The 25,565-nt window shown below is 32.6% G+C and overlaps 5 protein-coding genes across 5 annotated transcripts; 4 read left to right on the top strand and 1 right to left on the bottom strand.

Annotated features, from left to right (window-relative positions):
* Positions 1-86: 86 nt before the first annotated feature.
* Positions 87-2,136, bottom strand: Tsp_11542 (cisplatin resistance-associated overexpressed protein). Its single transcript, XM_003373082.1, has 7 exons — positions 2,029-2,136; positions 1,454-1,520; positions 1,200-1,378; positions 944-1,117; positions 695-862; positions 531-631; positions 87-402 (listed from the first exon to the last, which is right to left on the bottom strand). Exons 1-7 carry the CDS (start codon positions 2,134-2,136, stop codon positions 87-89), a joined length of 1,113 nt encoding a protein of 370 aa, XP_003373130.1.
* Positions 2,137-3,658: 1,522 nt separating this feature from the next.
* Positions 3,659-6,828, top strand: Tsp_11541 (hypothetical protein). Its single transcript, XM_003373081.1, has 9 exons — positions 3,659-3,755; positions 4,062-4,093; positions 4,467-4,591; positions 5,384-5,452; positions 5,514-5,545; positions 5,663-5,734; positions 5,790-5,878; positions 5,913-6,701; positions 6,769-6,828. Exons 1-9 carry the CDS (start codon positions 3,659-3,661, stop codon positions 6,826-6,828), a joined length of 1,365 nt encoding a protein of 454 aa, XP_003373129.1.
* A 3,765-nt stretch (positions 6,829-10,593) lies between these two features.
* Tsp_11540 (hypothetical protein) lies at positions 10,594-13,282 on the top strand. Its single transcript, XM_003373080.1, has 11 exons — positions 10,594-10,673; positions 10,794-10,890; positions 10,960-11,021; positions 11,077-11,330; positions 11,773-12,076; positions 12,235-12,364; positions 12,528-12,602; positions 12,766-12,842; positions 12,900-12,972; positions 13,044-13,154; positions 13,205-13,282. The coding sequence occupies exons 1-11, from the start codon at positions 10,594-10,596 to the stop codon at positions 13,280-13,282; spliced, it is 1,341 nt and encodes a 446-aa protein (XP_003373128.1).
* Positions 13,283-15,552: 2,270 nt separating this feature from the next.
* Positions 15,553-17,970, top strand: Tsp_11539 (hypothetical protein). The gene is made up of 6 exons (XM_003373079.1): positions 15,553-15,600; positions 15,651-15,809; positions 15,844-15,990; positions 17,118-17,234; positions 17,321-17,696; positions 17,762-17,970. Exons 1-6 carry the CDS (start codon positions 15,553-15,555, stop codon positions 17,968-17,970), a joined length of 1,056 nt encoding a protein of 351 aa, XP_003373127.1.
* A 9-nt stretch (positions 17,971-17,979) lies between these two features.
* On the top strand, positions 17,980-24,732 carry Tsp_11538 (putative SNF2 family N- domain protein). Its single transcript, XM_003373078.1, has 24 exons — positions 17,980-18,207; positions 18,241-18,295; positions 18,369-18,496; positions 18,622-18,714; positions 18,796-18,840; positions 18,905-19,000; positions 19,060-19,374; positions 19,435-19,545; positions 19,632-19,883; positions 19,953-20,089; positions 20,215-20,401; positions 20,478-20,639; positions 20,699-20,762; positions 20,870-22,006; positions 22,082-22,204; positions 22,291-22,568; positions 22,650-22,834; positions 22,890-23,092; positions 23,179-23,545; positions 23,609-23,723; positions 23,790-23,864; positions 23,924-24,148; positions 24,212-24,295; positions 24,394-24,732. The coding sequence occupies exons 1-24, from the start codon at positions 17,980-17,982 to the stop codon at positions 24,730-24,732; spliced, it is 5,004 nt and encodes a 1,667-aa protein (XP_003373126.1).
* The last annotated feature ends 833 nt before the right edge of the window (positions 24,733-25,565 follow it).

The raw sequence follows: 25,565 nt of genomic DNA, 5'->3' as shown, positions 1-25,565 counted from the left end.
CCTGCCGCTTTATCATTTCACAATTGCATAAGTTGGTCTTTCTTATGTCGAGTGATTGCCATTTGATGCTGAAAAGCTCAAGTCAATCAACAATTACTATACTGATGGTCAATGTTGTAGAAAATTAATAAATCATCCAAACCTGCCACTGTTGGATCAAATTTTCCCAAAAGATGTTGTTGATCAGCATGACGATCTTTCTTCAATGGCAAATCAGGTGAAACATCTTCTCTTGTATGACGGGATTTTTCTTGACCACGAGACTCCTTCCTGGAACGACTGCCACTGTACAACCTATGTCGGCTTATTCCACCCTTATTATTACGTAACGTTGACCAGTCATGCCGACCCCGTGATACTGATCGACTCCTGCGCCGGTACCGTAATCCTGAACCAGAACGACTGAAAAACAACAGGCGAGTAATTTTCGTCACTCCCTTATAAGGCAATTTAATATGCAAGCATGTAACTGGATAAAAAAAACAATTTCAATCTGTAATTTTCTTATTTTCTCCAATACTAACACTTACTGTTTTCCGTATTCGCTTGTATCCAGACGATTTCGCCTTTCGGAATCATTAGAATTTGTGTATGTACGCCGTCCACTTCGTTGTCCACTGTTGGGCAATTTCTAAAGAAAACAAAAAGATAAATCATATAGAAGCAATTGATTGATTGATTCAATCCAACGCACCTGCATCATGTCGATCGTTTCTTTAATTTTCGCGTAGCCAACATGCTGCTTGCCGGTCAAGTGTTCTTCAAGTCTATGTAGACTGTCTCCAACGATCAGAAAACAGCCGCACGTATCGCACACTTCCATCAATTTCATTTCAGTCGCTGGTAGTTGTTGTTCAATTTCCTGAAAAGCCAACGTGCTCTCCGCTTATATCACTGATATTAATAATATCCGATTGCAGTAAACGACAACAAGCAAACCAACTTTCGTCACTTGATCAAGTTCGTTGGCCAAATCTTCGGCCATTTTCACAACGCTCTGCGCTTCTTCAACTTTACCCTCAGCACCAAGCTGTTCTGCTTGTGCATGCAAAGCGGCCACTTTTTCACTCAAAATTCGAAACTTTTCGTCGTTGCGATGTTTTGTAGAGTCGATTTGCTAAAAACAACAACAACAACAACAACAAAATAATAAACAACGACAACAGTAAACAATACAAAAATATCATTTGCAAAATAACCTTGCCACCAGGTTGTGTAAGTTCCAATCGTTCTTTGTTTCTACGTATTTTCCGATCAATATCTGCTTGCAATTGCAACAAGTAATCCAGAAATGCTTGCTCATATCCGCATTTTCGAAATCGACTACTCGTACGATACTTTTCTTTCAATTTTTCACAATGAATTCGATTACAATGACCTTAATGTAAAAAAATTTTCAATCTTCAAATCTAATTCAATCAATATAATACATGTATTAAAAAACAAAAATCACCTAAATCGGCTTTGGTATTCGTGAACAAATCAGATGGACAAAAATCGACCAAATAATGTTTGCAAACCTAAAATCAATTCAAATATTGTATATTTCAAGCAAAATTTATCTTATAATCTCAAAAAAGAAACTATTAAAATAACCTCACAAATATGCAAAACAGTGTACATTAAAAGCATATACATATTCTTCAATTTCTAACAACATCCATATTTATAGCAACATGTCTTCATTTAGCATTTTTTCATTTACTCTTAACAATGAATTTAGTTTGAAAAATAAAAAATCATAGAAAAAGAGTATATAAAACAAAAAAATTCTGCCTTTCAGTTCTGCTGAAACTACATGAAAATTGCTTCCAATACGGAAACAATAACTAGTGAAGTATGGCTGAGTTAAGCTGATACGCGCTTTGTTGCCTCATCCATCATGTTTGCAAAATTCAAGTAGCAAATTGCCAAACCTGAACACAAAATTAAACAAAAGATTCTTTAACAATATCAAATAGTACACTGTTGGTGAAGTTCCATTATGGAGGAAAAATAAATTCATATTTCTCATATTTGTTAATTTACCTCTGGATCATCAAAAGACAATAGTTTTTTGGCGTCTGATGTCAAAGCATTTCGATGAGGGCCCATCAACTCATCCAGCATTAAAGCCAGTTCACGAGTGGCAGCCATGGTAAAAGTGTGATGACGATTACTATTTAAGTATATATTTTCAACACCTGAAAAATGTCAAATAAATCATGACAGAAAACACACACAATGTTTATTTAACATCACGTCCAACCAATATTCATTTACAACAAGTTTGAAAGCATGCCAAAAATATAAAAACAAATAGACAATAAATTTGAAAGTAATAACTCATTCGCACAAACAATTAAAATAAAACGAGGCAACATTGTTTGATTAAACAAATTTCATGCTCTAATTTAGAGTACAGTAAATAAATACATTCAAGAACAATTACATGCATAATGAAACGTAAATGAAATTATATGTCTAATTTTATTAAACATAAATATGTAAACTATCACTAATAAAATAGATGCAGCAATTTTACTTAATCTTACTTTAATCATCGTCATTCAATGCTCAATACCACATATCTAACAATCACATGTATTGGTTCTTTATAATAATTGTAACATTATGTTTGCATATATGCATGTTAATAATAATATAAACTTTCTGTAAACATGTATTACTGCCTAATCATTCATGTTGAACTTAAAAGTATTTTTAATTAAAAAAATACGTTGTAAAAGCGACAAAATTTCATTCTGACTTTCACCTTGGCACTTAGTATGCACTGTTCCATTCTGATCAGCTATTTTGGAGTTTATTTTATTAGTTCTTATAAATACGCTTGACTATTATGTCAGTAAAATGCTCTGTCGTCGTTGTACTTTCCCTTTTTGAAAATTATTGTTAATAAAATAAATGATTTTAGTAAAATAAAATTTAATCAAATAAGAAAACATCGCATCATGAAAAAAAATGTGATGAAATATATTCATTTCATTATGAATAATAATTTTAATCGATTGTTTCACTTATTTTATAACGTAGTGCAATATAGTCGATTTTAATAGAAATAAAAACTGCGCATGAATATAAAAATAAAGCATTGCTTATGAGTTAAAGAAATTAATTTCGAATGAAAGGCAATCGGGAAAATGTTATTTTCAAAACAATCTTTATCAAATAATTATCATAAATTGTTTACAAATTACTAATTTGCTCGCGTTAGAAAACGACTGAATTACTAATATTATTTGAATTTGTTTATTATTGACTTGTCTTTCAAATTGTACATTAAATCTGATTTCAAATTTTTCTGATTTTACACAGAAGGTTTCAGATCAATTGTTATTATAATGCAACGCAACGTCGGAGTAACAGATTATAACAATGTCACCATGTAGGCAGGGCACATTTATTTCACGGAAGCAGAGTGCCAGGCCATAATATGCAAAGACTATGCGAGATGCACAAGATCTGAAGACGGCATATAAATCCTAGCAAGCGACGAAAAGAGTTTTTCAATAATTTGTTATCGAACACCACTAGAGATATCTCTAGTGATTGGAGTCATCTTTATTTTTTCATATTTCTGTGTGGTTTTGTATCTTCTAAGAACAAAGCTTATTACAGTACTGTGAATTACGATAGTACTGAGATGGCAATAGCAAAAATGCACAGACTAATAGTTAAGCAAGCTACAGAACAGAAGGAGGAAGAGAGTGCAACTGCAACTCAAAGAAAAATTTTCTCAACAAAGTCGGAAAATCGTTATAATTATTTCAATAATGCCACTGCAACTTTTGCACATTTGGAAATTATTTTCTGGGCTTCTAAATACTGATTTTTTAAAAGCCGTTTTGACTTTTGTACGTTTTCTGCAGTAATAAATTAAATAAATTTGTTGACATGTTTATTATCTCATTTGATTCATTTCACATTTTGTGCTGTTCAGTTTTTTTTCAAAAAATCATCAAATTTATTTTATGATAAAAATATTTTTTCGCTGTCAAAATAGTAATAATAGCAAATATTATGAAACCAAATTCCTGATTGTAACCTGAGGAATATTGCAGGTGAATTTGTAGCACGCGATCAACAAATGCACGTTTAGCATTTTAAAAACAAAGTTTCCAATGCTTTATGTTAATTTGTATGAGATATTGAGAACTGAAGAATGAGATATTTGAATGAAAATTTTTAAATGTTATTTATCATCCATCGTCATTGACTGTACTAATATTTGTCTGGTATAGGTTACTAATAGCTATTATTTGTTTAAATTAAAAAACACTTGCATTAAATGAATTTTAAAATTCTAAATATTAGCTTAATACTAAAGATTGTAACATAATGTTGCAATAACTTTTTGAAAATGCTGAATTTTTTTAAACGGAATAATTTTACAAAAAAATATAATGCAACATTAGAAATGTGTTTTTGAGTTAATCCGTCGTTTATTTTTGTAATATGAACTTCAGGCTGTTATCCATTGTATCAATTTAGGACTTGATCGTTATTTTGATGGAATTTTTGGATCAACGATCCATGCTGAATTACAGGAAAGCACTATTTGTACTATTCAAAAAAAAACTATTCGTAAAGCGTTGATTTACAATCACATCAACATATGGAATCTGTGCACATGAGCGCATTTTACGCTCCATTGATCTCATGTTTAAACTGCTAAATTCATTTCTCAGCTAAAATAAGATGGAAATGATGAGCAACTGAATAGCTGCAGAAAAATGGTCAGTAAGTTCTTAATTAAAATTATGATAAGCAGTTTCCGTTCTTGCTTTGATTATATAATTTGCTTTTTTTTACTTTATTTTGATTCTGTATTGCTGATTTTATTTTTTACGAGTTGAAGTTACAATCTGATGTACATAAATTAACAAAAAGCTTAAATGAACTTGCATTTATTTATTTTGTAGATTATATGAACAATAATTTGTAAAATTGTGGTAAAATTACTTTTTTTAATTTGATTATTACTTTATTTATAGATAACATATATATAATTATTATAATGAATTTTAGCTTTGGGATGAAATATTAAATGATAGTCATTATTTAACTTTACAGTAGATTTACTGTAGTTTATTTTGAGGTAATGTTTACTTAGCTGTTTTAATTGCTTTTAGTTATCAATTTTTATATTGTAATTTTTAAACATTTTTGAAGTAACTTTAGTTTCAAATTAATAAGGAATTTTTGTCTAAGGTTTCATTTCTGTATATTTGGTCTGTTTTATGTTTATTTATCTACGTACTGGTCATTTAACTTCTTCAAAAAATCTTCACTTTGATTTTTTTAAAGCAATATCTATATAATTTTGAAAACTTTTTAACGCTAATTTAATAATAAAGCTTTAAATTTATTATTTTTACTTTAGTTTGGTTCGTTGTTTAGCGTGTACGTTTACTGGTTCGCAGAAGAAATGCGGTTGTCGACAGAAACTGGCGTATTTTATTATTTCATTCTAGATCATATCACTTTTGAGCATAAACATGATTATATTTTAGGAGAATGCTGAGAATTCTCAAAATTTATGCTGGTCACTTCCAGGTTTCCTTTTTAATTCCTTAGTTCATTTTCTGCTCCTGTTTTGTTTTTTGTGTTTTATTTATTAGATTTTGAATTTGAAAATAATTTAATCTATTTTTATTTTTAGATTGTTATAGTACGTGGGATGAAGGCGAATCGGATACCAATCATGCACCTGCGGTGGCACTTCGAGTTCCCGGTTGTAAGTTTTGATAGGAATTGGAATTATTGCTATTAAAAAAATCATTTTTAAGTTAACAGTTTTGGCAGTGATGAAAATTGTGAGATACCAGTAACAATAGTAGAATTTCGTAATATAGGTAGGCGTTTACGATGTGAATTTGTTAAATTTCTTTACAGTCTGAATGGGTTTTTAGATTTCGATTCCAACGACAATTGTTCAGAAGAGTCGGACAATGGTAAGTGATTTTGATCGAAATTCGGTGAACACTCGATATCTCTTTGGTACGTTTCTAGCAGAATGCCATTTGAAAGAAAAGGCATCCTCTTGGGATGACGTGTCTGAATTTTCAAATGAAACTGTTGAGACTGCTGTTTACCGTATGACACTGAACGATATCTACATCCGCAATAATGGCTTGCTGCAAACATTTTTGAACTGTTGCTTTCACTCCCAGATAATGAAAGGCTTGAGATCTATGGACTGTCATATCTTGACAGATGCGCAATGCTGCATCGTGCCTGCTATTTGTGCTGGAAGAAATGCCGTGTTTCATTTCCCAAGGGGTTCCGGCAGGCTCGTCGGATTTTTGGCGCCAATTTTGAATTGGATATTGAAGCAAAAAAATGAAAAAGGCCAACAGCCAACATCCTGTGAAATGAATCCCCAGGCAGTGATTGTTGCACCGTCGACAAATTTTGTTTCGGCAATTTTTCATCGCTGTTTGGATTTGGCCATTTGCACAGATTTGGTCATCCGATGTGCCATGTCCAGTGAGTGTTGGAAGTTGGTTGGAAGTCATCCAGAATTGGGATGCGACGTTCTCATTGGCACTCCAGAGGGTTTGCAGAAATTTCGCAACGAAAACTGCTCCATGTTCGACAATTGCCGATTTTTGGTTGTCATGCAAGCTCCTGAAATATTTTTTTTATTCGAAGATCAAATGACTAGTCTCCTTTGTGATTTTCCAAAGGACAACACTAATGTGTTCTGTTTTTCAGCGCGTTATACTGATCATCTATACACTTTTTATAGGGAAAAAATAGATTCAGATTTGGTATTCCTGCCAAATCAGCCCAACTGATGCAGCTTTTCTGATGCACTATGCATGAGGGCATATGTGATACAATTTTTGTGATATGAGCTATGTTGAAATATTTCGTGTGATGCAGTCATTTTTTGCACTGTTTACAATTTCAACTGCTATTTTCTGTCTGCGATTTTCAACTTGCTCATTTTTTTCTTTTCCTCACTAGTTCGAAACAAATGCGCGTCATATCTGGTGGATGTCGAATTCTCTTTTGATAAGTTTGATGTAGATGATTGCAATAAGAGGGGGGGATATATGTGCATCTTTAATCAGTTGATCCGTATGTCAGTAAATCCTCTAATTTGTGCATATTGTTTCATTTTTGTTTTTATTTAATGTATAGTTTTTTAAAAAAATTCTAAATGTTTGTCTTTTTTACTTTCAAACATTGACGAAAATGGAAATGAATAGGAAGAATTTTCTTAATAATTTAAAAATCATCAAAATTTCAGATGAAAAGAAGCGTATGTAAATTTAAAAGGAAAATAAAATCGAGATCATAAACAAGTAATGAAAAAAAACACCGAAGTAGTTGTTCTGCAAATTACGATTGATTATACGACAGCTTTTTTCCAATGAATAATAATTTTTTAGTTTTTGAATTTCTACGCAACATGATGGTAATGGAAAAATTCGCTTTATTGGAACTGACATGAGAAGCATTATTTTAATAAAAAAGTAACGTCAGTATATATATACTGTAAGTTTCAGAAAAATTAGAATTCAATTTAGTCGCAGTTTTGAGAATCAACTTCAAAATATATTTCTCAAATTGACATTTCTACCCAGAATCGGATATTCCTTCTTGTTTTTTTAATAAAAGCAACTGAAAAGCAAAAATAAATTCATTTTCAAATAATTGTAATCAATTCAGTTTCCTTGCTTGTTTTTGCATTGAAATATTTGATTGGCAAAAATAAAATGTTGGCAAACTTCCCCCAGCCAAGTTGCGTGGTAGAACAACAACAGGATGCCACACCCCGAATAGCACCTTTTCCTGTGGACAGTTGTGGAGAAACAAGCTCTCGCTAAACTATGAGATGCGGCAGCACATCAAAGGCGATCGACGCTGAAAACCCTCGTCGCTGTCTATCACAACTGACAGTTGTGGAGAAACAAATGCTTGCTAAACCACGAGTTGGAGCCATGTTGTTGGCACAGCCGTATTCTGAAAAGACGTAAAACAAAGGAAGTACATCTGGTGTTATGGCAGAGAAGATCACGTGACTGTTGGTAGAACAACCGATATAAGTCTGCTGGAGAAATGAAGCGAGAACGAGATTTGGAAGGGGCAAGACAAAACATTCAGAGAAGAAGCCGAAGTGCTGCTTTAGTAGAAGACCCGACAGAGAAAAAGAACGGATTTTGACCTTTAGTCATGCTTACGCATTATCCGTTGTATTCTCGTAGTCTACTTCTGTATGTCTAGAGAATCTTAGATAATCGTAAATTTTTGACTACGGCTAATTCTGACACTTAGTGCAGAAAGTTAAAGCTCAGTGAGACCCGCGATTCGGTAGAAGAACTACAGTCAGTCTTGGAACCTGACTGTTAGTAACCCAAGTGTAGCAGTTGTTCCCTGCCATTGCTACATTGATATTTTTTTAATGTACACAGAAAATATGCGAATCGCCTTCAATATCGTATGAATTAGTGATTTGCAAGAAACAAAAAGCAACTTTAACCGGGAGGCACTCAGATAATGAATTTAATGAAGTTCAAGGGCACTCCTTATTATGTAATATTGTGTGTGTATGCAATTTTTGCTTATTTGACTCTGGGTTATATAATTGTTCAGATTTTATTCTAATAAATCTTTTATATTGTCCATGAACGCGAATAAAAGAGAAGGATGAGACGGGCTTAACATTTATTACTAAAAAATTACAATATTTTACAATTGACTAGAGATTGCTATCCACAATTAGTTTACTAAAAATTTTATTGGGACATTTGCATAAAAAACTTCATGTTAATGCATTCCAATGGAATTTTTGTTAATGAACAAATTTGTTAAGTTGTAATTTTTAAAATTTTGCTTCGCCATTTGCGCTAGCAAGAAGTGAATAAAATTTTTTTTTAATTCCATTCAAGCAGTGCAATATACGTGCGCGCAATAGATTTAATGCAAATTTTGATCAGCCAGTGAAACATGATGAACGTTTTGATGTTATCATTTATTTTGAAAAATGGTTAAAAATAATTTTCCATTTTCAAAATGTTGCAAATATTGGAAATAAAAAATAAAATCTTATTTAACTGTCAAACGATTGTAATGAAAAAAATTATCAATTTTCAAATATTTTTGTCAAGGTTTTAAATTGTTGCCAACGGTTTCATAATTGGACCATACTATGCTTTGAAAATGCAATTGAAATTATCAAATGCTCATTTATTTCTATAGGTGGCAGTCAAAACTTGCTGAAACGTCACTTTTATTATTATTAATCTTCAATTTAATGCTGGGCAGATTGTGAGTAAGAGAATAACGACATGCATGTCTTCAGCAGTTCCGTATTATTCATTATGCATGAATGATTTGCATTATTATAAATCATAACTATTGCTTATAAATATTCTTTGCAAGTAATTAATTTCTTATATACTGTTATAAAATTAATCAGTTTTTTGATTTACGATTCTTATACAGCTTTCCTGTTATTTAAAGTTGAAGTGTGCTTTGCTGGCAAAAATTGTACAAATTTTACACCACGCCACGTTTTCAACATCTTTCATAATACTAATCTTTAGAATTCATCAAATAATAATTTTTACTACAGAAATAGAATTTCTCATTTGCTATTTGCAACTTTAAAAATTTGTTTAAACTTGCACAAATACGTTAATAGATGACTAAGCACTGATGACACCGAGCAGAGAAAAAGCAAGAGTCCTTTCAATTTTACATTTTGCTTTTCAAATATTGGCAGTTACTTGTAGTAAAACAACATGTGGTAAAATGAAATATTGATCTCTACGATTGTTCAAAGTGAAGATAATTTTCAACAAAGAAATGTTACATAAATCATGTATTCCTTTGAAAACAACTGTCAAGCTTATTTTATCTTTTGGCAAAATGAAACAATAATTTTTCAAAACAGCTAAAAATAAAAACTAAAAATTGAAAAGGTTTTTTATTTTTGAAAGCAATGAGCTGAAGAAAGCTGATTTAGTGAACAGATGTAGAAAATCCTCTTATATAAAATGGTGCCAGAAGTTCACGAATATAAATAACATAGTTTACGACAAATTGAAAAATATGTATGCACCTTTAAATATTTTTAAAACGTTTATCTTAATAAATTTATTTATTATTGGAAAATGCTGTAAATTTAACTGCATCATTTTTATTATTAAGTTGCTTTTAACAAAGTTTGATAATTCAATTCTGCTGTAAAACAGCGCTGCTGATATGCAGTTAATAGGCTAATTTTTTAAATAATATGTAATGATGGTAAATTTAAAATTTAATAATTGCATATTAATCTTTTATCACTTCACTGAATGAAATATCGTTTTGAACAACTGTTTAGAATATAATTTGCTTGAGGGTAATACTTTTGTTTGTTTGTTTTTTGAGTATTTCAAATGCAATATGCAATCAAATTTTTATTTTAAAACTATTTTGCTGCAAAAAAATGACCAAATTAATGTAAATGACAAGATGTAAACTTTTTTATGAGATGGAATAAATATGATTCAAAATATTAATTACAGTAAAATTTTCTATTTTATCATGTCGTATTCTGTAAATTCAATTTCAATTATTTCAATCAGATAATGTGAAATGATCTACTTTTCAATGCTCAAAATGTTAAATGGTGAAAATTGTTTCTTGCTTATTTCTAGGAACTTCAAAGATCTACAGTAATTATTTTTGTTGGTAAAGATTCTATTTAGAGAGTTTTCGAAATTTGACATGCAGTAAAACATTCGTATTAAATTTGGTTTTTTGATTAAAAATTATTTTTTTAGACTTGTTTAAAGTATGAGTGAGAGAAAGCGAGTTTATTATATAAAACCTGATAAAGAGATTAAAGACGAAGTTATACGTTTGTACAAAAAGTCACGTTGGAAAAGCAATGTTCCTATTATATATCATGCTGTGATATAAATTAATAAATATTTCACAAATTTTATAATAACAGTTTAGATTGTTGAAATGCCATTGCTATTACCGAGTGCAGTATTTCAATGGAGTACTGGCCCAATAGAGTATGCATGAATAATTTGTGCCATTTGTTATGCTCGTTTTTCTTTTGACTTTTAGGCAAGTCCAAGAAGGCAGCTCACACGAATGCCTCGTTGCAACTACTGTTGGCAAGAATCACATTTTGAGATTCACACGAATTATTTTAAATGAAAATGCTAATGATGGGAAGAAACTGCAATTTAAGAAAAAGTGTGACATTCGTTTCCAACGAGCTGTTCAAATTGCGAAGTACATGCCTCAAGATGCTCGTATACTTGCCCTAGGAACAAATTTATTTGATGCTATTCTTCGACTGAATGAAAGTGATCAAGGTAAACTTTTCACAAATGAACTCCAACTATTACTATGCAATCGATTTTTTAAAAAATATTTTTATATCATTATAAAATTTTATTTCACAGTTGCAATTCATAAGCAATTTAAATGGAGATAAAAGAAAAGTTCAATCATTGGATCATATTTTAAATTTGGATTTGCTATAATAGCATTGAAATTTTTTGCATAAACTTTTTCTTTGAAACTTATGCAATTTTGCGGTAATTAAGTGTATAAATGTGATTTGATATTTATTCTAAACTATGGAATTTTTATTGAAATAAATTATTCGAACAAATATGATTGAATTAAATATTTGTGTATATAAATGGATTCTTAGCTTTCGAAACATTTTTCTTCATCATATGCAATTTTTAAAAATTATTTATTTATGAATATTTGTCAAAAAATATTATGCATTGTGCACTAATTTTTTAGTTAATGTAACAAATATCCAAAAAACGCTGCTTTTAGCTAATGGAGAAGTTTCAAAATTACAAAGTGCCATTCCTGCAGGAAGTGGTGGGAAGTCATTCTCTTGGAATAAGATTAAAGCTGGTTTATTAATTACGGTTTTTTCAAATGGTTCAATTAGTGTATACGATATTGAGAATGGGGCTAAAAATGACTCAGCTGTGCCGTCGATTGAAAATTACAAAGTTTGCTTGATCAATGAAATCCACTGGCATCCAAAAATGGAATGCATTTTCGGTGGTGCCGGTAAAAATGGAAAAATTTGTATGTAAGTATATTATTCTTTTACAATTGTTAAAACATGTGAGTTTGATTTCTAATTTTGACATTTCTGTTATGAAAAATTATAATATATTAGTGATTTTGTTTCTATTTATCAAATTTAAGAAGTAAAATTTTTATTTTTAATAAAAATGTTCATTGTAGCTGGGATCGTCGAATCAAAGCTTCCGAATTTCTAGTGCATAATTTTTCCACCCATGTTGGCAATGAAGTTTCATCCTTTTCTTTCAACTGCTTCAACGAAAATATATTAGCATCTGCCTCTGGTGACAAAGTATTCAATTACAGATATTGAAAAGTTTCTCCTTTCTTATCTTTTTTATTCTTTTCTTCTTTTTCGTGTTTCTACATTAAAAAGTGTGCCTTCTTATTTATTATATTTTGTCATTAATTTTGTAATATTTTCTTCATTTAGTACATTAACTGAAACGTTTTAGACAGTTAAATTATGGGATTTGAGGAAAACTGGCCGACCGTTGCATATTTATTTTCCTGGAAATGTCCCAAAGAAGGTATGCTATTGTGCATTACTTTTAATATTTTTAAACATAGGCAATAATAATATTCTTTATCATAATAAAAATTATAAAAATAATGCCGTTTTTGCAAAAATTCTGCGGTAAAGCATTCGAAAATAAAAAATGAAATTTATATTGAGTTTCTACAATTCTACAGCTTATGTGGTCTCCACGAAACGAAGTGATGCTTGGATGTGCTTTCCAAAAAGATGGACTTGTCATATATGACGTCAAGTATGATGAATAGTTATCACAAGAATTGCACCTGTAGAATGAATGACTGTTATTTAGTGCGATTGGTCAGGAAATTGTTGCGGATGACTGCAATGATTATTGGGATAAAGATGCTATACCTGAATCATTGGTTAGTTTAGTGCATTAAAAAATTCTTTTTTTCTATATTTCATGATAAGATTATTGCTTTATTATAAATAGTTTGTTCATTCTGGATATAAAAACAACATTTTGGACTTTGACTGGAATTCTCATCTTACTTGGTTTCTTGGTTGTTCAAATGACAGAGGCATCATTTCTGCATGGATACCGGTAAGTGCAGTGAAAGGAAGTTTTTTTTTGAAATTTCATTGATTTTTTAGTCAAAAGATATTGTTAATGACGAAGATGAACCTGGTGTGAACATACCTGATGAAGAGCTGGAACCACTAGATTTTTAATGACTGGAACTATCTTAACGTTTTTATTTCAAACATTACAGTCTAACAGTTATATACCTATCTACAGTTATATACCAGTATACCTATCTGTATCAATGTCAAACTTTCAACTGTTGGCATGAAAAATTGTCAGCAAAATGATATTTTATTTTTAAATTACAGTTTTATAAAATATGCACTTTTAAGAAAATTTTTATCATAATAGGTTATGAATATATTTTTAAATTATTTGCAGTAAATTAAAATTACAACTTTGCTAGAAGCAACAAAATTCTTCGAAAAATAAAAGACTGAATATATTTTAAGAATATATTTTAGACAAGAATATATTTTAAACTGATGTTTTGTATTTTAAACAATTTGTAATTTAGCTGACAAGTTGACGGTAACCAAATTTTGCAAAATATCTACTGAAAATTTTCTGATCATGCAATTAATTGGTTTCATATTTATTATCATGCAAATTTATATTAATTTGCATATTAATAATATTTATGACTTCAAATGCAAATGTTAAGAATAATTTTCTTCATTTTATATTATACATTCATGGAGTGAGATGAATATACTTAGTAATGCTTGCGAATGAAAATAATGACGACATTGTAATTTTTTAATTAATTGCATACTTTTTTATAAATATTGCTTAACACTATTGTTAAAAACGGTTCCTGGATGATGACAATAATAATCAGAAATATTTGACAGCATCTTATACGTTTAAGCAATGCCCTAATAAATTTGATTGATGCACGTTGATGACCAGAAATAGACTTCATGAAAAAGTAAAGAATGTAAAATCTGAAGATTACAATAATGAATGGGAAATGCATCCCATTCGTATATTGTCGAACGGAAGATAGCAACTGCTTAAAATTCCTATGCAGTGGCACCTACTATTGTTTGCACTCAACGTGCCTAACCGATTTATCAATGCTAAAAGAATGAAAATGAATAAGTTCTTAAAAATAGAAATTTACAATTTGAAATGAAATACAAATGTATTTAGCTTAAGGTTTTTCAAATACTTCAAACACTATCTGAAAAAAGTAACTTTGAAACCATGCAGTTAAAAGTAAAATGAGTAAACAGTAAATTTACATAATTTTGAGATATAATTTTTGAATAAAATTTTTATCTTAGTAATGTTTTATCACAACAATAAACAATAATGAAAATTTTTTAACGTTTTTAGTCTACATGCAAAACATTTCACCTGCAGAAAAATGCAAATCTCGCTTCTTAGATAGCTACAAAAGTAAACAACAAATTGAGAATAATTTAATTTTACAAAATGTCAATCATATGCAAAAATTTTCTGTATTTTTCAATGATGAAAACAGTAATAATTTCATGATTATCGAAATGTATTAATCAGAAAATGAAATGAATAATGACCGAAGGTACATTTATGAATCTTTCACTTTTAACTTTAATTTAGTATGCTCCAAAATGTCATAATTGCAGAACAATTTTAAACATTGTGTAGCAAATTGAAATTGACATAAAAACAGCAAATATATAGCAACTTTTCTTTTAAAATTGTTGATTTACGATTAAAATAAGAATAATAACATTATCAATACCTTCATACTATTGTAATATTATTGTGACCTTTGAAAGGTCAGCAACAGTGACATAATGCATAGCTAAAGTTTTCTTAATGTTACTTGACAGAGTACAATAAAAATAAAAATTTTATTTTTTTTAAATTTAAAACAAAAATTATACTTATATATAACTTTTAGTTTATATTTAATGTACTTCAATATTAGTATGAAAGGAAATAACTTCCATTTTGTTACAGTATGCAGATTCATTGTTTAATTGTTCTCCAATAATAATTCAAGAAAATTGTAAGAAAGCCTATTATAATGCGATTATTTTTTATAGTACTTTAAATTATTGAAATTAAAATCAAATTTATTACGCCAAATGATTTTATTAAAATAAACTTTTCAAAGAAATAAGTTGCATATTTTGCTTGAACTTGATTACTTCGTCTATTTTTACTGTAATCTAATTCTTAAATTACTTATTTTATTTTAATAAAATTCCACGATTTTGATGTATTTTTGCGAATATATTAAAATACTTTTAATATGACTTGTTGAAAATTGTAGTTTTTTATGAATAACGTATACTTCCACGCGTGAAAAATGTCCATAATGATGATAACGTTTCATTGGAGGCTTTTTTGATGTTTGGCTATTGTTGTGCGTTTGTAATTAAGTGTTTATCAATATTGCTTTGAATTACATTTGGTATAAATGGCCTCCACGAGAAGGAATCGGACTATCTGTTTTCAGCGGCCACAGGTAGAAAGTAAATCTCTGTAGATAAGTTAATTTCAGATTTGTTATTTTAGACGGTTTCTAACTTTGATAAAAGTTTTGCTCAAAGGAAATTGGAAATTAGTAATGAAAAGCATTGTTTTCCCAAAGTTTTTCACTGCCTCATTAAAAGCGAGTCATTGCGCAACGAATTCGAAACCGCTGCAACAAATTCAATAAAGGTACAGTTGAAGGTTGTTTTCTGCTTGTAAATTGTTATGGTTTAAGAGAGCTACCCGCGGTGGTCTAAAGTCGCACCCGAAAACTCACAGTGCCGAATTGCAGCATGCAAGCAACAACGCAGTCGAGAACCACGAAGAGATTCAAAATCATTCCATTCCTACCGCACTGCTCGCTATTTCTGATCAAGATACAGTAAGTAGTTTTTTGTGAATTTATTTTCCAGTTTCAATTATTTAAGTAGCAATTTTATAAGTTTTAAATCTTCTTTTGGTATTTAATTTAAATATGAATTTAAAACTTATTTTGTAACGAAAAGTATGACATTAATTTTTTTTTTCATTTTTTTGGTGGTAGTTGAAGAAATTGCTTTGAAATGTATTTTTATTACAAAATGCTATTATTTTTCGGTGTAAATTACATATTATATCGAAATACCGTTGCATTACTAATTATGTAATATGTTAATTAAGTATACACTAGTTCAGTGTTTTCTTGAATTTCACTTGCTTTTGGAGGCAATTGCAATTTAACGTAACCTGTGCAAAACGTAAAACGTTTTAAGCATATCACTATTAGAAAATGTTACAAAAGATTAACTAATGCAAACGCAAAATGCAGTGTAATGACATAATAAAATTTTTTTTGATTTGCTGTTTGCTTTTTATTTTTTGTGACGAAAGTTTTTAATTTAATTATTTTGGTAAATAGTACATCAGTATAATAATATTAAGTAATGAAATTTTAATTTTGCATGAATGCATAAATGCTCATTAATGTTAATTTTGCGTTTTGTTATCAGTTTAAAAAATTTTCAGTTTCCAAAACTAACTTCTTTTCATTTTTGACTTGCAGTGACAGACCTGTTAGTTGAATTATAAGCTGAATTTTTTGTGCTGAAATTAAAAAAAAATGTGTTGATTTTGAAGGTGATGTTTAGAAAAATTGGACGTCATAACTAGTATTTTGTTTGTTTTTCGTTTTATTTTTAGTTTAATTCAAGCTTTAATTTTTTTTCAAATCATCCGTGGTAAACAAAGTTACAACATTCAAACAAACTTATGAGCATTTTGTATCATTGTGTATGATTGATTACAATGTAACGGGAAAAATTTTATTGAATATTTTTTCATTTTGAAAAGTTATAAATTTTGATGTTTCAAATAAAAATTTTTAAGTTTCTTATAAAAGCTAGCATTTGCTATAATTGTGTTCATTGCACTTAACAGAGCGAACTATACTTTATTACTTTTTATAAATGAATTTTAAAAATATAGTTATGTTGCAGTTGTTGTTGTATATTATTATCAAAAAATATTTAGGAGGAATTGAAAAAAGATGCCAATGATCCAGGTGCAGAAAATTCAAGGCAGTCGGCTGCTTCAACACAATTGCAATGTCGTATTACCTCTTTTGATCTCGAACAGGCAGCTCGACAAGTAATGCTTTTATTTTACAAGTTGTTGTACAGTAATGTTTGTGGGTGTGTGTTTAAAAGAGGGAAATATATTTTTTTTTGTTTAAGGAAGCTGTAGTATTGAAGCGGGTAAGTCAATTGAGGCGTGAAGGTTTGTGGACCGCCTCCTCGTTGCCGAAATGCGCAGAACCTCCCCGGCTTAAAGTGCATTCGGATAATTTGATGGATGAGCTTAGCTGGATGGCTCGTGATTTTGACGGCGAACGCAAATTGAAACGAGCTTGCTGCAAAAGGGTGGGTATTCGGTTGAAATGTATATTTGATGCAATTGACTTATTTATTGGTGTTTTGTTTGTTTGTTTGGTTAAGATTTCTGCTTCTGTTGCAAAAGCATACCGAGAAAGGGAAGAAGGTGAACTTCGACAAAATACTGAAGCAGAAAAGCATGTCAAACGTGTTGCTTCATTGCTTTCTAAACATGTTCGTGAATTTTGGAACAAAGTCGACCAAGTAGGGGAAAAAAAGCTTGAATTGGAAATAATTTTTCAGGCCCATATATGAATATGATTGTATTATTATTATTTTCGGTTGCCGAGTACAAAAACGAACGTATCGTAAAATCGAAACGTGAACGCGCTATGGGTACACATCTGAACATTCTACTCGACCGATCGGAAAAGTTCAAGGATGGATCGAATTGGAACAGCAATTTGGGAACGCGACTCAACACTACCAACACATATAAATGTTGTTGTTAATATTATATAATGCTGGTTAATAATAATAATATAATTATTGTTGTTGATGTTGCAGATATGGGTGGTATCAGTTCGAGTGCATCGTCTGATAAGGAGTCGAACGACAGTGATGTTGACGATGATGCGGATAGCGTGGAAAATACGACCGAAGTTGTAGGAGTCCCAGAAACTTCTTCGTGGACGGAAGTAATGTTTTTGTCATCAAGCGAACGAATGATGAATTCGAGTCGAATTTTCGTTATCATGAGAACTTTTTAATTTAAATTTCAGACCAATAATGCTGCATTGAAATTGTCAACGGAGACAAAAGAAAATTCTATTTCAAGTATTTTTATTTTAAATTATGAATTTTTTTAAAATTATATTTAATGTTGAAATAAAATTAGAAAAAGTCACAGAACCGAGGGTTGGCAAAGTTAAAACACTGCTAGAAGAACAATCAGAATTGGATGGCAATAAAGCAGCAGGCGAATCGAATGCAGCTGGAAATATTTATGATACGGATAGAAACGTTTCAACATCTTCTGTAAGTGATGTTCCCTTTTTTTTTAAATTCAGTCCTATAATTTGTATAATGTATTTTTGCGTTCATTTATCAATGTATAAAATCAATCTATTATTATAGTCTATTTTTAAAAATCTTTTTTTCAGAAAAAGCAAGTAGAAGAAGAAAAGGCGGAATCGTCAACATCACCATTTACAGCTGATGAAGAAGAAACTGTAACTGAACTTGACGATTATACAGTATGTTTTGATGCATAAATAAATAATGATGCGTTTTTTTTTTCAATTCAGTTTTTTATTGATTATTATTTCTGCTTGTAGCAATCAAACGAAACTTCCAGTTGGATCAATTATCAGAAGCTTCAGGTTGGCTTAGCTGATTTTGATTATTATTTTATTTTATTTTATTTTCAAAAAATTTTTGCTGCAGTCTGAAAATGTTGAAGAAAGGCGGGAAGGTCTGGCGCATATTGCAGAAGAAGTCGAACGATTGCAACCGAAAGGCTACACCTTAGAAACGACAACCGTTAGTTATTTATTTAGTTATGTACATATTTTTTTTTCTCTTAATTTTTAATTTTTCAGGTGAATACTCGAATTCCATTTTTACTTAAATTTTCTCTCAGAGAATACCAACACGTTGGACTGGATTGGTTGGTAATGTTGGATAGTAGGGGATTGAATGGAATTCTGGCCGATGAAATGGGTTTGGGCAAAACAATCCAGACAATCGCTTTGCTTGCTCATCATGCTTGTCAGAATAATATCTGGGGTCCACATTTGATTATTGTTCCCACTACAGTGATACTGAACTGGGAGATGGAGTTTAAAAAATGGTGTCCCGCATTTAAAATATTCACTTATTATGGCTCTACGAAAGAAAGGAAGGAGAAAAGAAAAGTAAAAAAAAATTGAATAGGAAATTGACCGTTGAGTTAATTATTATTAAATATTTTCTAGGGCTGGAATCGTCCTAATGCTTTTCACGTTTGCATTACATCTTACAAATTGGTTATTCGAGATTACAGCACTTTTCGACGAAAAGCATGGCAGTACATGATATTGGACGAGGTGAAATTTATTAGCTCTGCCGTTTGATTGATTATTTATTCACTTGTATATTTATTTAATTTTATTCTCATACGACGAATGTTTAGGCTCAACATATCAAAAACTATAAATCTGAAAGATGGCAAATGCTACTGCATTTTCGAGCAAGACGTCGTTTGTTACTGACAGGCACCCCTCTACAAAATTCTGTTATGGAACTGTGGTCTTTGATGCATTTCCTAATGCCGGATATATTCTGTTCTGACAAAGATTTTCGCGAATGGTTTTCCAATCCGCTTACGGGAATGGTAGAAGGGACGATGGAGTTCAACGACCAAGTGATTAAGCGTTTGCATCATGTAAGTTGTTTATTTTTGATTGGATTTTTACCATATTTAATGAGCGAAAAAAAAACCTTTTTTATTCAGGTACTTCGCCCATTTTTGCTTCGTCGGTTGAAATCTGAAGTGGAGACGCAACTTCCGAAGAAATACGAGCACTTAATAAAATGCAGTTTGTCAAAGAGGCAGCGTTATCTTTACGATGAATTTATGAGTCGATCCAAGTAAAAATTTTTTTATTTGTAAATTTATTCATAAATCCAGAAACAACACTTATGAACAGATTTTCAGTTTTGCAGTAATTTTTTCTTTTATAAAAATTTTATTGTTGTTGTTGTTGTTGTTTTAGTACCAAAGCACAGCTTGCTACTGGTAGTATTTTCAACATAATCAGTGTGCTGATGCAACTCCGAAAAGTGTGCAATCATCCAAATTTGTTTGAACAAAGGCCAGTCATGTCACCGTTGGTTTTGGATCCGATCATTTATCGACCACCGTCTCTTGTTTGCGATTTGCCTAGCAAATGCAATTTGGAGGTTCTGAAAAAATAATAATGATAATTTGATTAATTCTATTTGCATGTTTAATATTTAATATAATTTATTTTTCCAGATTCTGCCGCTGAGGTTGAACGTGTTGCAGCAAGAATTTTCAAGCGGTTTTGCGTGCAATTGCAGTGGAAAACTTTTTTCTACAAAGTTCGAACAGCCTTGTAAAATCGAAAGTTTGCCACAAATTTCAGAACTGCCGGTCGGTTTGTTTAACTTCAAATCGGTAAGGATGCGTATGTACTTTTTAATTTTAACAATTATTTTTCTGTTTTTTTTATGTAGCTTTTCCTGGATAACAGAAACACCACAGCTCTGTTGGACAATAGCAGAGCAGTTGTGAAAGAAAGTAAGATTTTCTCAAATTACAATTCCACTTCTCAGATATATATTCAGCAGTTCTAAATTAAATAAATATTTGTTTATAATAAAATTATTATTAATTTTTTCAATTAGATTCCAACATGAAAGATTCTTCAGATCAGAAATTGACAGCGGTAATTCCACTGAAGAAACGTTGCTCAACGTCGAATGGTGTTGTTGTTAGCAGACCTGCTTCTGTGGACGTGTCGCCCAAGGGAGCAGGGTCATCAGTGAAAAGTGAAGAAAAGCCGAAAGTGATTTATTGGCGTTTGAATCCGATTGGCGGCGTGAACGCTTCCGGCGGTCGGGTGGGGACGACCAGGGTACTGCGACCGATCTACACGGCGACCACTAGCCGCATGCCGCGTCCTGCATTGGCCAGTCGTGGCCCATGCGCAGCTGGCCCATCGTTGGTTCGTCTGGTGAGACCGTCGTTTGGTGCAGTCGCGACTAGGGCGCCCGCTGTAGCCGCGACGCCTGCAGCAAGCCAGCAGTGCCGATCGCCGGCCACTGTTCAAAGTTACCACGGCGGCGCCCTCAGACCGCGGCTTGGTACTACCAGTCGTCCGCCGATGGCATGTCGTCAGTCGTTTCTGCAGCAGATGGTGAGGCCGAACGGCGGCTCACCGACAAAGCCGCTTTCAGCCAGAGCGTTCCTTGATTACAGACTTCAGACTGCAGGAGCTGTGGAAGCGTCCGGCAGAACTACGACAGGCATGATTCACGTCCGTTTGCCTGGTTCGAATCCGACATCGTTCTCGGGGCAGTCTTCGGCCCTGTCCACCGCATCTTCATTACGGGTAGGCGCCGGAGCGAAAGTGAACATTCGCTGCTCTGTTCCGAACCAGAACATTCTCATGCCCAGAGGGGCGTTGATTCAGTTGCACGCTGGCAAACTGTGCATACCAATTCGACCAGTGCCCCCACCAGCATCCACCGCCAGTAACAGTAGTAGTAGTGGAACGGCGGTTGTGGAAAACGTTCAGCTGAAAAAAACCCCAATGGCTGCCTTGCCGTCGTCTACTACATACGAAAGAGGACGAAGAAAGCAGCAACAGCAGCTACAACCACAACCACAACAACGACAACAACCAACGGGGCAACAACGACAAATCAGCAGTGAAGAGTCGCCTGCATTTTTGTCACCTGTGGAAAATTGTAATAGACGAGTGACGAGGAGGAGAAAAGCTACTTCACAAGTTGAAAGTAGCAGTTTTGCTGATAGTCCAGGTGAGTTTATGATCACCTGGTTCATAATTTATCATTTTTTTTAAATTATTATTTGAATTTACAACTACTTTACAGATGATGATTTTAATGTTGCCGCCGAGAGTAAGAAAATTGCTCTTCGAAGTGGAGCAACAGTTGGTAGTGGTAGCAAGAGGAGACGTAGTGCCGCTGTTGTCGCCAGTACTAGTAGTAGGAGTGGTATGTCACTTTTGTTCGGTTTTGTTTTTCGCATTTAACGGCAGTAATGATTAATAAAAATTTTATTTATTGATTGTCAATTTTAGACAGTTCTAAGCTTAGACGTTCAACACGTTCGTCGTTTAAAGCAGCGGTAGAGAAAAATTCGAATATTTTTGCTCCATCTACGCATTCTGACGATCATCATTACAACAATGAAGACGAAGGAGAAGAATTGCCTTCGCGAAGTGGGGACGTGGAACGGATGGACGGCACGTCAACCCAGGGGACTGTCTCTTTCGACCCTGAAGCGGAGACGTCGTTGGAAAAAGCTATACTGAAATTGCTCAACAAACAAGTCAATGATCTGTGGTCAGAAATAACGGTAAAAATTTCAAATTGTGCTGAATAATATGATTGATGTGTAAATATATATATATTTTTTTTTTGTCTTCTGTGTATATAGTTAAGCAAAGCTGAAACGAAGCTTCGTATTCAAAACAATTTGATAAATCAAAATAGAGAACGTTGTTTGGCCAGGCCAATGTACGGTAGTGATCTTAGGATGGCATTTACTATTGAAAAGCGTTCAGTTCCACTGAGTCGAACGCTCGAGGACATATTCCAATCTGTGCGATTCTTGTTGCAACAGTAAGATGAGATTATGTTTGTTTGTGCGAATTGTTCAATTTGTAATCTTCTTCAGATTTTTGGTATACGTTCCGGCGGCGCTTATTTCGGAACCGTTGTTTCGACCCACGTACCGTAGTTGTGCTGTTGAATACGCCGAAGTGGCTATGCGAACCAGCATGAATAGATTGTTGAAGAACAAATTGGACGTGTTTCGTGCTGTCGAATACGCGCAACGTCTCTGCTTTCCAGAGTTGCGTTTGATCGAATACGACTGCGGTAAAATAAAAAAAAATACCACTTGATAGAAGAAGGATTGGATAATTTTTTTTTCAAATTTATCTTCTTTCTCATTTTCTTTTCAGGAAAATTGCAAAGCCTGTCCGCATTATTGAGACGTTTGCAAGCGGAAGGGCATCGGTGTTTGATTTTCACACAGATGGCTCGAATGCTGGACATTCTCGAAGCTTTTCTCAGCTATCACGGGTATATGTACCTTCGACTGGACGGCGCTACTAATATCGAACGCAGGCAAATGTTGATGGAACGTTTCAATCATGACAAGAAAATTCTCTGCTTCATCTTGTCCACCAGATCTGGTGGTGTCGGAGTCAATTTAACCGGTGCTGACACTGTCATCTTTTACGATTCTGATTGGAATCCAACGATGGATGCTCAAGCGCAGGATCGCTGCCACAGGATTGGTCAAACCAGGGATGTCCACATATATAGGTAATTGATTTTGCTACTTGTCCATTTTATTTTATTTTATTTTATTTGTTAAATTTGTGTTAGATTGATCTGTGAACGAACTATCGAAGAGAATATATTGTTGAAAGCTACTCAAAAACGCAAGCTTGGTGAACTAGCGATTGACGAAGGCGGTTTTAAAGCTGACTTTTTCCACAATGTATGATAAATTAATTTTATTATTTTCTTTTGGGGGTTTTTGTTTATTCTTGTAATTCTATTTAAGACTAATATCAAAGAATTGTTTGACATGGAAGAGAGTGTATTTGTTCGAGATGTGTCTGATGCGGACATTCAGCAGGTATTTATTTTTAATTGTTCATTATCATCATTGTTATTATGTGGTGTATTGCATTTGAGGCGATGAGCAAAGTTGAAGATGACAACGACGCTATTGCGGCGCGAATTGCAGTGGATGAAGCGCAAGCGGAAGAAAGAGCCGACGAAGAGGAGGATGATGAAAATGCTACTAGTGGTCAAAAGAAATCCGACGCCGTGCAAAACGCCAATGACAATTCTGTTGCCGAATCTTCAGATCCGGATGTTCTCAGAGTTCTCGAAGAGATGAAAGATGTGTTGTCAAAGGTAGTTTGTTTGTTTTTTTCTTTCAGAACTGTTTATTTATTTATTCAATCATTCATTTAATAGATGAGCGAGGTAGAGCGATACGCATTGGAATATATTGAAGAAGAACGTGCGTTTGAATTCAGCGAAGAGCTCAAAGGGGTTGACGTAAGTTTGAGGAACATTGGAACACTTTTTTGTGATTGTTTGTGTTTCGTATATTGGTGATGCAGCAGTGCTGTAGAGGAGTTGTGTGTGATTTTTAGAACGAGATCGAAGAACGTAAAATGGCGTTGATGCAAGCTCATTACAGCGAGATGAGAAGTGCAAGAGCGATGCAAGAGGCGGAAGCGGGCGAAGAATTTGCAATCACCTACGACCGGCGGGATGCATTTGCAAAGGTTAGGGATGGCGATTTTAACGGTGAATCGGTGAAAAATTCTGGGAAGGTTTCTTTGTTGTTAACAAAAGAAGAAGGCGTGACTAGCGTTGTTGCTAAATCGTCAACGTCTTCATCGGTTCCGGCTACTAAGTGTTCACTTTCGAACGAAAAGTTCCCCATTAGAACTCGCAGAACCAGGAACAACAACAGTACTGTTGACTGAAGTTTGAACGCTTATTATTATTATTATTATTATTATTATTATTATTATTATTATTATTTTCTTTACTAATTTATCATTTTCCCATTTTGTCCTATGCATATTGTCTGATGGTCACACTGAGTAGCTTGTCATCAGAATGGAATTTTGCAAAAAAGCAAAAAGGAGAGAGAGAGCGAAAAAAAAATGACAAGCTGAAGATGAAGATGAAGATGTGAAAAAGAATGAAATAAAAAAAAAGAGAACGAAACGAAAACAAATGGGAAGGCCCCTGCTATTTCTTTTCTGTGCTACTGCAGGGCTATTTTGTGATCATAAAAATTATACAAATTGATCAGTTAACGAACAGTTTCTGCTGTTGCTGCTGCTGCTGCCTCTGTTATTCTTCTCTCTATTCGTTACCTGTTTGCTTTTACTTTTTTACATTTTACTTTTACATTTTTTTCATGCACATGCGCAGTAAAAAGAATTAAAACCTTCGCTGTTTGTTGGTGCTCGTTTCGCCTTGCTCTTGGACAGGGCTTGTTTTTGGAAAGCTTGTCAAAATTTCGGCTTTTACTTGCACCTTGTTCCAAGGGATGAGCGCCGAAACGGGCCCTGCAAGAGCAAGGCCTTTTAATTCTTGAAACTTCATTTCCAAATGGCGGGATTTCAAATTTTCGACTTTTTTTTCAGCTAAAAAAGCAAAAAAGAAAGAAAGGAAGAAATGCTGTGCACACACTGAGAACGCAAACTTTTTCTTTTTTTTTTATAATTTTTTCCTTCTATCTTATTATTATTATTATTATCAATATGCATATATAATTAGCAAAATGGTAATCGGAAAAAATATTTCT

Source organism: Trichinella spiralis, assembly GCF_000181795.1.
Source record: "Trichinella spiralis strain ISS 195 chromosome Unknown Scfld7, whole genome shotgun sequence".
NCBI classification, from domain to species: domain Eukaryota; kingdom Metazoa; phylum Nematoda; class Enoplea; order Trichinellida; family Trichinellidae; genus Trichinella; species Trichinella spiralis.
The sequence above is the reverse complement of the archived record's forward strand: the minus strand, read 5'-3'. Positions and strand labels throughout refer to the sequence as shown.